The sequence below is a fragment of the Vicia villosa genome, linkage group LG1 (genome assembly GCF_029867415.1).
Source record: "Vicia villosa cultivar HV-30 ecotype Madison, WI linkage group LG1, Vvil1.0, whole genome shotgun sequence".
In the NCBI taxonomy this organism is placed as follows: Eukaryota; Viridiplantae; Streptophyta; class Magnoliopsida; order Fabales; family Fabaceae; genus Vicia; species Vicia villosa.
Window position 1 is genome coordinate 99,870,478 of NC_081180.1, and position 14,524 is coordinate 99,885,001.

General features: G+C 35.4%; 2 protein-coding genes across 2 annotated transcripts; both read left to right on the forward strand.

The window, feature by feature from the left end:
* The first annotated feature begins 289 nt into the window (after positions 1–289).
* On the forward strand, positions 290–10,707 carry LOC131643696 (uncharacterized). Its single transcript, XM_058913992.1, has 7 exons — positions 290–1,028; positions 1,343–2,059; positions 6,678–7,030; positions 8,415–8,626; positions 9,301–9,557; positions 9,664–9,842; positions 10,109–10,707. The coding sequence occupies exons 1-7, from the start codon at positions 776–778 to the stop codon at positions 10,190–10,192; spliced, it is 2,055 nt and encodes a 684-aa protein (XP_058769975.1). The 5' UTR covers positions 290–775; the 3' UTR covers positions 10,193–10,707.
* A 1,436-nt stretch (positions 10,708–12,143) lies between these two features.
* On the forward strand, positions 12,144–13,566 carry LOC131613404 (isoliquiritigenin 2'-O-methyltransferase). The gene is made up of 2 exons (XM_058885080.1): positions 12,144–12,667; positions 12,751–13,566. The coding sequence occupies exons 1-2, from the start codon at positions 12,216–12,218 to the stop codon at positions 13,424–13,426; spliced, it is 1,128 nt and encodes a 375-aa protein (XP_058741063.1). The 5' UTR covers positions 12,144–12,215; the 3' UTR covers positions 13,427–13,566.
* The last annotated feature ends 958 nt before the right edge of the window (positions 13,567–14,524 follow it).

Consider the following 14,524-nt stretch of genomic DNA (forward strand, 5'->3'; position numbering starts at 1 on the left):
TATTTTAATATAAACAATTCCCATGATATTCATAAAAAAATAATTACTGGCAATTAATTTACTGACTAGAAACACTCGATGCTCGCAACACGTGCCTATCAATAGAAAACGGTGCTTTCTTCCAGCGCGTTTCATTTATTGTCAATTTTGTCGCCACTGGAGCTGTAAGATTTAGTCCTATGTTATGTCCAAAAAACTCAAATTTCATCTTTTAACTTAATCATGTTAAATCTTCCAAAACTAGCTCAAAACATGATTACTCCAGTAATTAACTTCACAATTTCAAATAAATAACTTAATTAACCGACAAAAGATAATCTAAATAATCAAATCAAATTATAAAATATAAAAAATTCATATACAAATCTTCAAAATCCCACACAAGATTAGATTCGTATACCTTCTTAATGAACCCCTCACTCCCGTGAGTGAAATAATCCACCGCCGCTATATCCCCGGCGCCCCACCGTCGCCGGCAACCTCTCTATCACTCTCACGCTTTGCTTGCTTCCCTTATAGCTTTTTCTTCCATTTATTTTCATTTTTTCGATTCAGTTAAAAATTATAATATTTTTTTAATTCAACCACCGTGTTCTGTTTCGCTTGCTTCACACTCTTCTTCAACCACTCACCAAAAACCTACACTAACCATAGACTCTTCACTCTGAATCTTTGAGCAAGTTTTTAGAGAGAGAAATTCTAGAGAGAGAAAATTGTAGAGCGAGAAAATCTAGAGAGAGAAACAGTGTTATTGTGTTTGTGTGTGTGTTATGGTATGGCTCAGCAGAGGCAATCGGGAACGGAGAGGCTTGGGGTGAGGTTAGGGTCTCACGATCTACACATTACCAACGGCTCCGGTGATCATGTTGCCGTCGGGATTCGCGGCGGTGTTAGTCATAAGCAGTTACGGCTCCGGAGATCGGCGCGATCAGATAGAGTTGCTCATTTCTCGGTGGTTGCGATTTTGGTTTTCCTCTTTATCGTACTTGCTGTTACTTTTCTGGCGTTTTCTTACATTTCTAAAGAAGGTGAAGTTCCGTTCTGAGTTCCTATTAGTATTTTGTTTTGTGAAATATCACAATGGATTTTCTTTTTTTGGACTTGTTGAAATCTGCATTGTGGATTTTGCTACATTTTGGTTGTTAGGTGAAGTTGTTGCGTGAGAAATGGTGTTTGAATCTGTGATTTTCATTGGTTTGGGGTTTTTGTATTTCATTGAATTGGGGTTTAGTTATTTTTGAACTTAATAGGATGTTTGTTTAATCATGATTGATTATGCATTTTGTTGTTTTGAAGTGATCTTTGTTTATGTTGTTTTAAGATTGTTAATCTGTGGTTGCAGAAATAAGTAACAATGGCGGTGATACGGATGATATAAAAGGCGATTCTGATTTTCTTACGAATGTACCAAGGATACAGAAGAAAGTTCTTGATTTCGGGCATAGCTCTGAGGGACATGGAAGGGATTCGAGATATTGGGATAAGGATGATAGGAGAAGGGATGGTGATTATGATGAGGATATGAAGGAGCAGATAAGTAGGGATCTCGGAGATGTTAATACTGAAAATGATGTTCCTGGAAAGACGAATCATGATATTAAGTTTTCTCAAGATGGTTCTCATATGGGTGTAAAGCGAAAAGGTGATGGGTTGTATAATGAGGCGGGACGTCATGAATTGAAAAGGTATGAAGCGGAGTACGAGGCTTCTTTGAAGAATGGGAGACACTCCGCTGAAGGTGATGGGAAATTGTCGCAAAACGTTGACATGGAAAAGAAGAATGTGGTAGATGACATTGATGATGACTATGATGACTTTTTTGATTCTAATACACCAAGTTTGGACACTGAAGTTCAGAAAGAATCTCATGAGTCTTTGAATGGGGGAAATAATGATGATATTGCTTCTGAGGAGGATATTGATGGGGAATCTTCCAATAACAAGAAAATCTCTGGTGGTGGAAAAATAAATTCTAGACCTGCAACTATTATAAATGAAAAAACTAACAAAAAATCACGCACTGAAACAAAGAGGAAAGGCAAGCGTCGCAGATACTCAGGTGAAGCTTATTTTTCTCACTAAACATCTATTGTTGAATTCTATTCTATTATCACCTTTGGAAAGTTATCTGCATTTGTTTTCGGTATTATTTATTTGTTACCTCATTAGTGCTATTCATGATTCACAAAGAGTAGAATTTGTAATTACTTTTGTTACTTCATTCATGTTATTGATGCTTAGGGACTAAAATATAGCTCTGTTCTGTTCTCAGTATTTTTTTGTTTGTTTGTGGGGTGGGTGGGGGTGTCTGTTGTTGAATAAAAGATAGAAGTCTCGGGAAAATTGAAATTCAAGGGTATTCTTCGCTGGTTGGACATGGAGTAGAATATCTTGTATATTTTTATTACTCAAATAGGAATATCGGTTGTGGTATCCTTGAAATGGGGCATTATTCATGCACTCCCTCCTATTTGTTTTTTTTTTGCCCTTCACATACAATCCTGGCTTTGTTTTCAAAAGAGGACATTGCTAACACTATACCTTAGTGTTACTTGCATTTATATATTCCAGTTGAACCTTTAGACTTTTCCATCAGTAATGGTTTATCTCCATTCTAGTAAATACTTTGAAACCTCTATTTCAGTCAACATATAGCTCATTAATTTGGTTCCTTCAGCCATTTTGCAGTTATAGCAGGGGCAGAAACAGCCTTGAGTTTTATATTAAAAGATGCCGTAGTAATTGTTTAACCATTCTGATTGAAAAATGGAAATGATTACATTCAAGAAGTTGGAATCGTTGCTTCTTTGTTACATGGTCCCTCCTAGTTTTCATTCTAGTTTTTTCAATAATTTTTTTTAAAGTGCAGGGCACTGAGAAACTTAGGTAGGTTTTTGTTGTTGAGTTCTTATCATTTGGTTCAGCGCTTACATAGTTTGTACTATTCCTACTTAATCTTTTTAAATGATTTTGTATTGGTGTTCCACAAAATGGTCATATGTTTTGTTTAGAATTACATTACCTGGAAAAAGGAATCAGTAGAAATATAGAATAATGACGCCGTTGTTATTGCTTGCCTAACCTGCTTTATTATGCCATTTGGTGTGCTACAGAGAATACCAGTTCATTTATTATCTGTCCATTTGATGTATTAAATTTTAATTTACTCAGAATGCAGTTTTTCTGATCAGTGACGGTTAGTAGATGACTTTCTTCATTAGACTTGTGTATTGGGAAAAAAATATTTTAGGCTAATAATCTGTGGAAAGCTGAACGTTTCAGGATTTTTTTTTTGAAGTTGTGTGACGAAATAAATTATCCTCTATTTTTATGACTATGTAAGATATTTATAAAACTTTATTTTTTCTGGTCTCAGTCAGGAGATGATCATCTAAATATGACCAGTTTATACCAACTCAAGTAAACTCCATGTGTTTCAAGATGAATGCCGTTTTTGGTTTTTAGACACATTAAGAAATACAATAAATAGAAGCGAATAATTGTTTTACCAAATTATCCTTGTTAACTTTGTTGTATTTTCCATCATCATAAATGCAAAGTGGAATATAATGTGCATTGTATTAAATTAGAATATATAATTGAAAAAAATTAATTAATATTACCTAGACAACTAAAAATAATATTCATTTTGAAGCAATTTTTTTGTTCGTTAAAGTGACACTAATTTTGAAACGGAGGTAATATTTTGCATCCACTGCAAATATTTTGGGGATGGAAATAGGGACTTGGGTATTAGGAGGTGCCTTATATAATACTTGGGCCTATGGTCCATGGTGAGCCAAGCATTGGGGGCAAATCTGCATAAGCCTAGCTTCTGGAAGGATTGCACGAAGGGAAAGTCGGTAGAACCCGAGTGAGAGAATTAGTAAGTGAGGTGTGCACCAACCTCATGTGATTTGGTTATAAGAGAGAGGGATCAGGTAGTGGAGAGGGTATTCTGAAATATTGTTAGAGTTGGTTAGGAGAGTTTTCACCTTGGTTAAGAGCATTCGGCTAGGAGTTCTAGAACTCTGGTTTATCTTTTCTATTTGCGATTCCCTAGTTGTAAAAGCCTCTAGGCACATAATTGCCATTCAATAATATACACACTTGATTCAATTTTGCAAGTCTTATCATTGGTCTGATCTACCAGATTCGTTGAGGGTGCCACTAAAATGTCAGACAGAGTCGATGTTTTAGTGGGAAGATTCCCTATGCCAGGCGTTTGCTAATTTCTATCTATCATTGGAGGAGGAGTTCATCAAATCTCGTCGCTCACCAGAAAGGACCCCTGTTTCATTGTTTGTGGAAGAGATAATGTTAGAATATAGGATGGAGGGGAAGAAAGTGGAATTACCACCATATGATGGTTAAGATCCAGTGGGATGGATCACACAAACAGATACTTAGAGGTGCAACTGTGCAAGGCTTGTTGGGGACGGTGAATGTGCGACTGGCTAAGTTGAGCATGGAAAGTGTGACCATTCATTGGTTTAACCTCTTACTTGAAGCAGAGGGTGATCTGATCTGTCTCAAACTGAAGCAAGCAATGATTGAAATATATGGAGGAAGAGCGAGTGATAATCCATTTGAAGCGTTGAAGGACATGGCTCAAACTGAGAGTGTTCAGGAATACATAACGGGTATATTTCGCCGAAGGTAGGTTGTCTCCCAAAGGAGCAGTATTTGGGGTACTTTGTTTGAAGATTTGTGAAAGATGTTGAGACAAATATTTGAGGGATGACGACGTCTCAGAGTAACGGTAGAGGTAATGTATGTCGATGGAGAGGGGGTGATTCGGACTCTAGGCCACACGGTAAGGGAAATTTTGGGACCGCCAATAACCGAGGCACAAACAAAAGGGATTTTGGATCCAATCCACCTTTGAGTAACCAACCCAAAGGGGGTCGGTTCAGTTCCAACATAATCAGAATCAAACACTGTAAATGAGGCGCGGAGAATCGCGAAGGGGGAACATAGATAGTAATAGAGGAATCAAACATCTTTCTTATTCTAAACTCGAGGATTGCAGAGCTTGTGGCCCCTGTTTCCGGTGTGGGGAGCACTATTTTCCAATGCACTTTTGCACCGAGAGCAACTGCGTGTGGTGATTTTCGATTACGATGAGGTCTTAAATGAAGAAGATGTAGTGATAGTATAGTGATTGAGGTGATAGCTGGAATACAACTTCATGGGTTTGTCTTGAACCACGGGGGTCAACATATTCAAGTCAAGCATATTCAAGTTCTCTGAGCCTTCGGCCTTGAAATGGAGGGGAATCTTAATGGGGTACCAATGGTGATCTTGGTGGACACTGGTGCAAGCCACAGTTTTATTTTGCATCGAGTGACGACAGCGCTGGGTGTTAGAGTACGGAAGCACCTGACAATGAGGGTAGGATTGGGTGATGGCCACAGGGTGCCTGTCGACGATGGGGAAGTGCACAAGTCTAGAGGTTCAGTTAGAGGGTTTCACAACTGAGGTTGCTGCATATTTTCAGGAGACAATTCGGAGTATGTTGGAACAGGAAGTAATTGGGCACTATTCAAATGCTTAGAATAACCCAAACTTCCTAATTTTAAGGGAGACCCTAGGGGAGAAGCAAGGTATCAAACAATGCTTGGTGCAGTGGAAAGAAAGGGCTGTAGTAGATAGTAGATACTACTAGGGTGAACGGAGAAATACTCAAGAGCCAATTTCTTTTCCTCAGCCTTAAGGACAAAGTCGCTTTTGCAAGAGGAGGCAGTGATAGGACACTTAGGCCTATGGCCTATGGCCCATGGTGAGCCAAGCATTGGGATAAATCTGCATAAGCCCAACTTCTGGAAGGATTGCACGAACGGAAAGAAAGCCAGGGGGAGAGAATAAGTCAGTTAGTGAGGTGTGCACCAGCCTCATGTGAGTTGTGTTATAAGAGAGAGGGTTGCGTAATGGAGAGGGTGTTTTGAAATATTGTTGAGTTGGTTAGGAGAGTTTTCTCTCTGGTTAGGAGCATTGTGCTCTGGCGAGGAGTTCTAGAACTCTGGTTTATCTTTTTCATTTGCGATTCCATAGTTTTAAAAGCCTCTGTGCTCATCATTTTCATTCAATAATATACACACACTTACCTGATTCAGTTTGACTAGTTTTATTAGTGTCCTAGCCCCTCATCGAGTATTATGGATTGCTTGGTGAAGTATTTAAGTGGCTTGGTTCAACTCTCTTCTTGTTAGCTAGCTTTTAAGGGAGGGTTCCCCAAGCGCTTGGATACTTTTCAAAGGGCTTGTATAATTCTTTATCATATGAAAACATCAAGAAGCGCTCTAACATTTTGAATATTTGATAATATTTTAAAATTATAACGTTTTTCTTATTTAAATAAATATCTGGTTTAAACTGGTTCCTTAACAATCTGTGTGGACATGGTTTATATATGAGTAGTTTTTACTTTTCCCTTCTCGCTGTCTCCATATTTTCTCATGGAATCATTTATTAAATCTGGCAGAATAGTTCTAAAATTAGTTTTTAAATTACTCAGTATATTGCTCAATTACAACCTGTTCCAAGTTTATGCAGATATATCTAATTGCTCATTGTGATATTTCCTTTATTCCAACATTATCCAAAAAATATATTAAAATAAAACAAAAGTAAAAAAGCTGTGTAACCTGTTTGCTTACTTGTCACCTATTTTACAGGTTCCTGTGAGATGAAGTTGTTAAACTCAACTTCACTACTTGTAGAACCACTAGAAAGTCGTAAATTTGCAAGGTTTAGCTTACAGTATGTAGAGAAAGAAGAGAAGCCACTGGAATTAGAACAATGGACGCCAAAATTTGCTGGACATCAGAGCTTAGAAGAAAGAGAAAATTCATTTTTGGCACGTGATCAAAACATAAAATGTGGTTTTGTTAAAGGACCTGAAGGTTCACCCAGCACTGGATTTGATATGTCAGAAGATGATGAAAGTTACATTAGCAGATGCCACATTGCGGTGATTTCATGTATATTTGGAAATTCTGATCGCTTGAGGATCCCGGCCACCAAGACGGTAATGATTAATCTTTCAATAAATATTGTATTTTGATTTCCATTCAAGAGAAAATGATGGTGCAATTTATTTTGTGCTACATTAAATTATTCTAATCTAAATCACCTGTGAATTTCATTTTAATTTTGTCCCAAAGTCTCTCTGGCGACTGATATCAATTGTATTCATTTTGGGATGGTTGAAAGCTTATATATTTGTATTCCTTTTGGCATGGTTGAAAGCTTATACATTTTCTTACGCATTATCGCATAAGCTATTTGCAATACTTACCTTTCTTAAAATTGAGTTTTTTATTAGCATTGAATGTTATAGTTTTGAAAGTAAGTTGCAACTATTAAAATCTCAATGACAAGATGCATGTGAGTAACCAACTCACAGATATCAATCCCGGTTGGTAAAGGCGCTATCCCGGGAGAGCCGACCAGCGGGGAGGCCAGCCGCTATGAAATCACCCATCGTGGTGCAGTTAGGAGTCGCAGCCACTTTTGGGTCATTCACGGGTCGCGGGAGCGGAACAACTTCCTGGCCCGGAGCAGGTTAAAACCCACTTTCTGTTTTAAAGGATGAAAACCCCAATATACGCCTTAAAAAAAAAACTTTCTGAGGGTATTTTTGCCAATTTGCACTCAGTCCTCATATCCAATCTTCCCCTCTCTCGTGTTCGCTTCCCCCTCTCTCTCAGATTCGTTTCCCTCTCTCATGTTTGCTTTGTCTTCTGTGCTTCATCTTTCTCTTGTGTTAGCGCCACCGCTTTTTGTGTTTCCTCCCTCCCAGCATCACTGTCTTCTCTTCAGGTTAGTTCGTAGTGGTACCTTTAAGTTCTTCTTTTCTTATTTATCTATTCTTTTCTTCTTTTAATCTTCTTCTTCCTCTACTCCTCACGGTAAAGTTTCTTTTCTTCTTCTTTCCTTCTTTATCTATTCTTTTCTTCTTTTAATCTTCTTCCTCTACTCCTCACGGTAAAGTTTCTTTTCTTCTTCCTCTATTTTTTTTCTTAAATTAAAATTTAAAACTCTATTCTGTTCTTTTGCTTTAAATTAATACAATATTTCTCTGTTTTCTTTCTTAATTCAATATTCCTCACCGATGTTATTTTATTAAGAATTGTTGATGTTGAATTGATTAAGAGTTTTTGACTAAGCCTGTGCTTTGTTATGGGTATTGAGTTATTTGCTTAATTTTACATTAGATATATGTTTATAGTTATTAATATTATTCATGTAATTTGTCTTAACAAATAATCAAATAGCGGCCATTCTGCTATCCCAGCTTTGGGGTCGGCTCGCATCGCTATCCGAGATTGATAAACTCTACCCACTATCAACCATCAATCCAATTCCGATAGTGTGTTTTATTACATTAATCTTTGTCATTTTGATTTCAGATCACTCGTTTGTCAAGGAAGAATGTCTGCTTTGTTATGTTTACTGACGAAGTTACAGTAAAGACACTTTCTTCTGAAGGTCATGCGCCTGACAGAATGGGTTTCATTGGCTTTTGGAAGTTAGTGATCGTGAAGAATCTACCCTATGATGATATGCGGCGAGTGGGAAAAATACCAAAGTTATTGGCCCATCGACTTTTTCCATTTGCAAGGTGAGTCCAAATTTAATTAGATATTTGTATTGTTCTTTTGATTTTGACAATATTAATTTGGATGATGTTTTAATCACGGTAACTGCTAAGGGGCATTATACACTAAATGGAATTATCAACTAAGAAAAATATGTTAACCATGTTGTCGATATATTGTTTTATTATTAGTATCTATTGATTTTATTAGTAGTATCAATTAGGATATTCTTAGAATATTATTGTATTTAATCTTTCCTTTCTTAGTTCATCTGCCCCCCTAATTAGTGGGGTTGGTTAGCAGGCTTAGACCTGTATATATGGATTCTCTCTACATAATAACCACAAAATTCAGATTCAAGTTGGTATCAGAGTCGAGTTTAAGATTTGTTGGACTGTGTGTTAAGAGTTCCACATCGGGTAATATATGGCCTGAACATGTGTATATAAGTGAGGGCTATCCTCATCCTACAAGCCGGTTTGTAGGGATGAATTAGATCCAACCACATTTCTTAATAGATGCGTCGCTTTTAGATAAACTGGTGAAAAAAGCTTTTAGTTTGTTAAGATTCTTTTATCATACAATAGACCTAACCATTAGTGTCTGAAAGAGAAAGATAAAATAGGGTCCCAAGAGCTTATAATAATATAGATAAACTGATTTTTATTCTTATGCATTTCTTTGAAATTTGTTTCAGGTATTCAATTTGGTTGGATAGCAAATTAAGGCTTCAGCTTGATCCTTTACTCATCTTGGAGTACTTCTTGTGGCGAAAGGGTTATGAATTTGCAATATCCAATCACTATGACCGGCATTGTATGTGGGAAGAGGTAGCACAAAACAAGAAATTGAACAAGTATAATCATACGGTTATAGATCAACAATTTGCATTTTACCGCGCTGACGGACTCCAAAGATTCAATGCATCCGATCCAAATAAGCTTCTTCCAAGCAGTATGTTCTTTTAACAATTTCTTTTTTTGTCAATTCTCTGAACTTGTTGCCTAATAAATGTACTATCACTGACTTAATGATTTATATGTATTTTTTCTTTTGACAGATGTTCCAGAAGGTTCTTTTATTATTAGGGCCCACACCCCTATGTCAAATTTGTTCAACTGTCTTTGGTTCAATGAAGTTGAGCGATTTACTCCTCGTGATCAGCTAAGTTTTGCATATACTTATCAGAAGCTGAGAAGGATGAATCCCGATAAACCTTTTCATCTTAATATGTTCAAGGTGAAGAAACTTATACACAGCTTCATATAAATGGTTCTTTTCCCCTATAATAGATTATACTGTAGGATTGTAGTGATAGGGATGAAAGTACTTGTTATGTGCCAACAAAGGTTGTTCAATTGGTAAAGATTCAATTCATATCCCACAAAGACTTGAATTCGAATCTCCTACCGAGACCTTGCTGGTGGGTTATATGTAAGTATTTTTGTTGGGGTTCTTTTTGTCAGTCCTCTTTGAGTCATGGTTTTTCTCGTCTTTTGAAACAGGACTGTGAAAGGAGACACATGGCCAAGTTATTCCATCATAGGATGGATGAGAAGAGGAATACACATGAAAAAGCAACTGAATAAAGCGAGTTTCTTATTAACATTTTTATCCCTATATAGTAGGCTTGATATAATGTACATGGCCATCTTGCGGATTTGTTGAACTTGTGATCTATGCTGACCATATGCTGCAGAGTTCGTTTCACAGTTTCACAGTTCTGCCGACTTGATGATTCATTCAGCACAGGTGTTTTCTTAAGGAATTGAACTGTCTCAAAACTACAATCTACACTGATGCTGTGTCATCCATGGAACATATTTTTTGGTTATGTTTTATCATATGATTCATATTTCTTGTATCTATCAATTTGTTGTGACAAAATTCAGTATGCCTTGGGAGACAAGACAAAGCATCAAATCAAACCCCTAACGGTCACTTCCACACGACTACAGCTCCTGCTCATATTTCATTTCAAAATTAAAAACTGAGATTGTTTGTATGTAGACAATTTTGATAGGTCTTTCATACTCATGTTAGAAATATAACTCATGATTCTTATCCCATTGATTTTATTACTTAAATATTACATTTGCTTGCATGGATGGGTTACACACACTCTGGATCTGATTTGTTTATATGATGTTGATCTTTTTGAATGTCTAAAATGTCATTTTTGAAACCCTCAGCAAACTATCAAACTGGCTGTTATTCAGTGTTGGCGCAGTTTTCTTTTCTACCAACACTCAAACTGAGTTTGGTTGCCGTATCAGCGACAAGTTATATTATTCCAAAGCGATTTCAATTCATGTTATTCAAAATTCTTGTCAATTTCAATAGACTTTTCGGGTCTCTTTTCAGTAATATTAAGATCTTATTTCTATTAATTTTAATTATGGTTAAATTTGTTTGAAGACAAACGAGTTTAGTTGTTCATACTTCACTTCAGTAAAAGATGGTATCAGTTTTTGGGTTAGTCACTATTTAAAATTTTTTTTTCCACCTATTTGTAAAAATTTTATTCAATAATAAAACGGGAGTTAAAGTTTGTTCCAGAAAAAAGAACGAATTTTCATACATGAGGAAGCACATTTACTATAAAAATATGTAATACTATAAAAATTATTTTTAAAAAAAAGTTGAAATAAACACCCCATAGTCATCACGTCACAAATATCAATTTGTAATAGGAATAGTCTGCTATATCAGCTAAACAGTTTGCTATTATAAATGCATTTGTTTCTCCCTCTTGTAACTAACTTTCAATAAAGAATTTTTTTAAGAGAAAATAAGAACTCTATAAATTCTAAAATATAATATTTAAATGTATAAAAAATTTAAAAATTTAATTTAACTATAAAATAAAAATATATCATATCATGTTAATAAAAATTTCAATGAGCTACTTAAACAAACCACTGATAGCAAACTAGCAATAAGTCAATAGGAAAAGCAAATTAGAAAACTAGCAAATATAAGTCACTAGTAAAAGCAAACTGCCTTAGTAGCATTTTAAATCATATACATATTTTAAAATGTTAAATTGTAGTAGGAATTTTAGTCACTTGTTTCTACTTTTTTTAATGATTAAAATGATAAGTCGGTTAAACCTTTCCAATACTATATCTTCAATTGTGAAAGGTAACTACCAGCCATGCATGAATCATGACTTAAGCATTAAATACAAAGAACACAGATAGCATGGTAACCTTTGACATAACACAAAACTTGTTTCAAAGGAGTTCCACCAAAGACATGGTTTTGACTTCATTGAGACCCTTTCTCCCATTGAGGAAGGTAACTACTGTAGTAGCCATGCATGAATCATGACCTAATTAAGCATTGAATGAATACAAATAAAATAGAGAGCGTCGTAACCTTTGACATACTGCTACTAGTAACACAAAACCAAGTATATAATTTTATTTTTAAAAAAGAAACTCATAAATTAATTAAGGAGTAGATATAAGTCCTCTAGCTAGCTACCACAAAGTGATCTTTGATTGTTTTTATTTTGCCTATAAATAGAGTATCAAACCATGCAAACACAACAACAACATCAACTAAATATCATTCACTCATTAGTACTGTATTATATATCAAAAGAAAATGGGAGATACCAACTTTAGTAATGAGGAAGATAACAAAATTAGTGTTTTTTCTGATGAAATAGAAACAGAAGACAGTGCTTGTCTTTCAGCAATGGTACTTACCACTAATCTTGTTTATCCTGCTGTCTTAAATGCTGCTATTCATCTCAACTTGTTTGAGATCATTTCTAACTCATCACCACCTGGTGCTTTCATCTCACCTTCACAAATTGCTTCTCAACTCCCATCGTCTGCTCAACACTCCGACTTGCCTAATAGGCTCGACCGCATGTTGCGCTTGCTCACTAGTTATTCCCTTCTCACTTCCTCTACTCGAACAGCTGACAACGGTAGCACCGAGAGAGTTTATGGACTCTCGTCGGTCGGAAAACACCTTGTCCCTGATGAAAGTAGAGGCTACTTGGCTTCATTCACTACATTTCTATGTTATCCAGCATTGTTACAAGTTTGGTAAGTTCTTTTATAATTAAGTTGTTTAATATATATAATACGTGTTGAATTTCGCTAAATCGAATAGTTTTGTTGTTATTCAGGATGAATTTTAAGGAAGCAGTGGTTGATGAAGACATAGATTTGTTCAAGAAAGTGCATGGAGTGACAAAGTATGAATACATGGGAAAAGATAAGAAAATGAACCAAATATTCAACAAGTCAATGGTTGATGTATGTGCAACAGAGATGAAAAGAATGCTTGAAATATACAGTGGATTTGATGGAATATCAACACTGGTTGATGTGGGAGGTGGAAGTGGACAAAATCTGAAAATGATAATATCGAAATATCCATCAATAAAGGGAATTAATTTTGATCTGCCACAGGTAATTGAAAATGCAGAACCAATTCCAGGTATTCAGCATGTTGGAGGAGATATGTTTCAAAGTGTTCCACAAGGTGATGCCATCATACTAAAGGCTGTATGTCATAATTGGTCTGATGAAAAATGCATTCAATTTTTAACCAAATGTCACAAAGCATTGTCACCAAATGGAAAAGTCATTATTGTGGAATTCATATTGCCAGAAGAACCAACCTCAACTCTAGAGTCAAAACTTGTTTCAACTATTGACAATCTCATGTTTATCACTGTTGGTGGAAGGGAAAGAACTGAGAAACAGTATGAGAATTTGGGAAAACTATCTGGATTTTCTAAATTCCAAGTTGCTTGCCGTGCATTCTCATGTTTAGGAGTCATGGAATTTTACAAATGAAGCAATTACAACAACAGTAACTTTGAATTTTAAAATAAAAAGTAAAGTCATAATAAAGACCTCTTTGTGAGGTCAATATAGTTATTGTACTTTTTTTTTTTTTTTAATTTGATTGACACTTTTTAATTTTTATCCATAAAAGTAGTGGACACTTGGACAATAAAAATTAATTAATTAAATTGACATTTTAACTTATCTCTATAAAAATAGTAGATAAATCATCATTTTTAACAAAAACTCTTTTTCCAAGCAACAACCTTTTTCCGATTTCTTTCTCATAATTAAAAACTGCAAAAAACCTTAAGGCTATGTTTGGGAGTTTGGAGGGGAGGGGAGGGGAAGGCTTTTAAAAACAAAATTTTAAAAAAATATAGGAAAATATTTGACATTTTTTGAAAAAATGAATTTGTTTAGAATGATAAAAGAGTTATTATCATTACTAAATTTTTAATTTTCAAAATACTATAACAACCTAAAAGATATTTGGAAATTTTATGTAAGCCCTTCAAAACCCTCCTTCAATACAATTTTTGAGTTCCCCATTTTATGGGATTTTTGGTGTTATGAATAAACTCAAACCCTCCAAAACCCTCATACCCAAAATCTTTTTATCTTTTTCACCCAATTCCTCCTATTTTCCAAAGCCCTCCCCTTCCTTCCCCTCCAAACTCCCAAACATAGCCTAAATAATCGAATTGAATTTAGTCTATAATGGATGAATCAAGAAGGATTTGTATGTATTTGTGCAAGTTCTTCTAAAGCCCTTAGGTGATGGCCGTTAAGCCTTTGTTTGAATGCTTGAATTCCATTAAAGACTCCTTAAAGCTCGAGTCATCTCACCTTTTCACCAAGCACTTAAAATCAATTCAAACTCATCACTTTATTTTCTCACCCAAGTGCAAATCTCTTTTTCTCACCCAAGTACGAATCTCTTTCATCGTTCAAGCGCGAATTTCATTTTCCTCATTGTGAACCTTTTAATAAATAAAATCAATTAACCCAAAAAAAGTTCTTTCTACCCCGAGGGAATACTTAGACACAAGATGCGATGTCTTGGCGAACACAATAATAAAGAAACTAAAAATCCTTTCTTTTCTT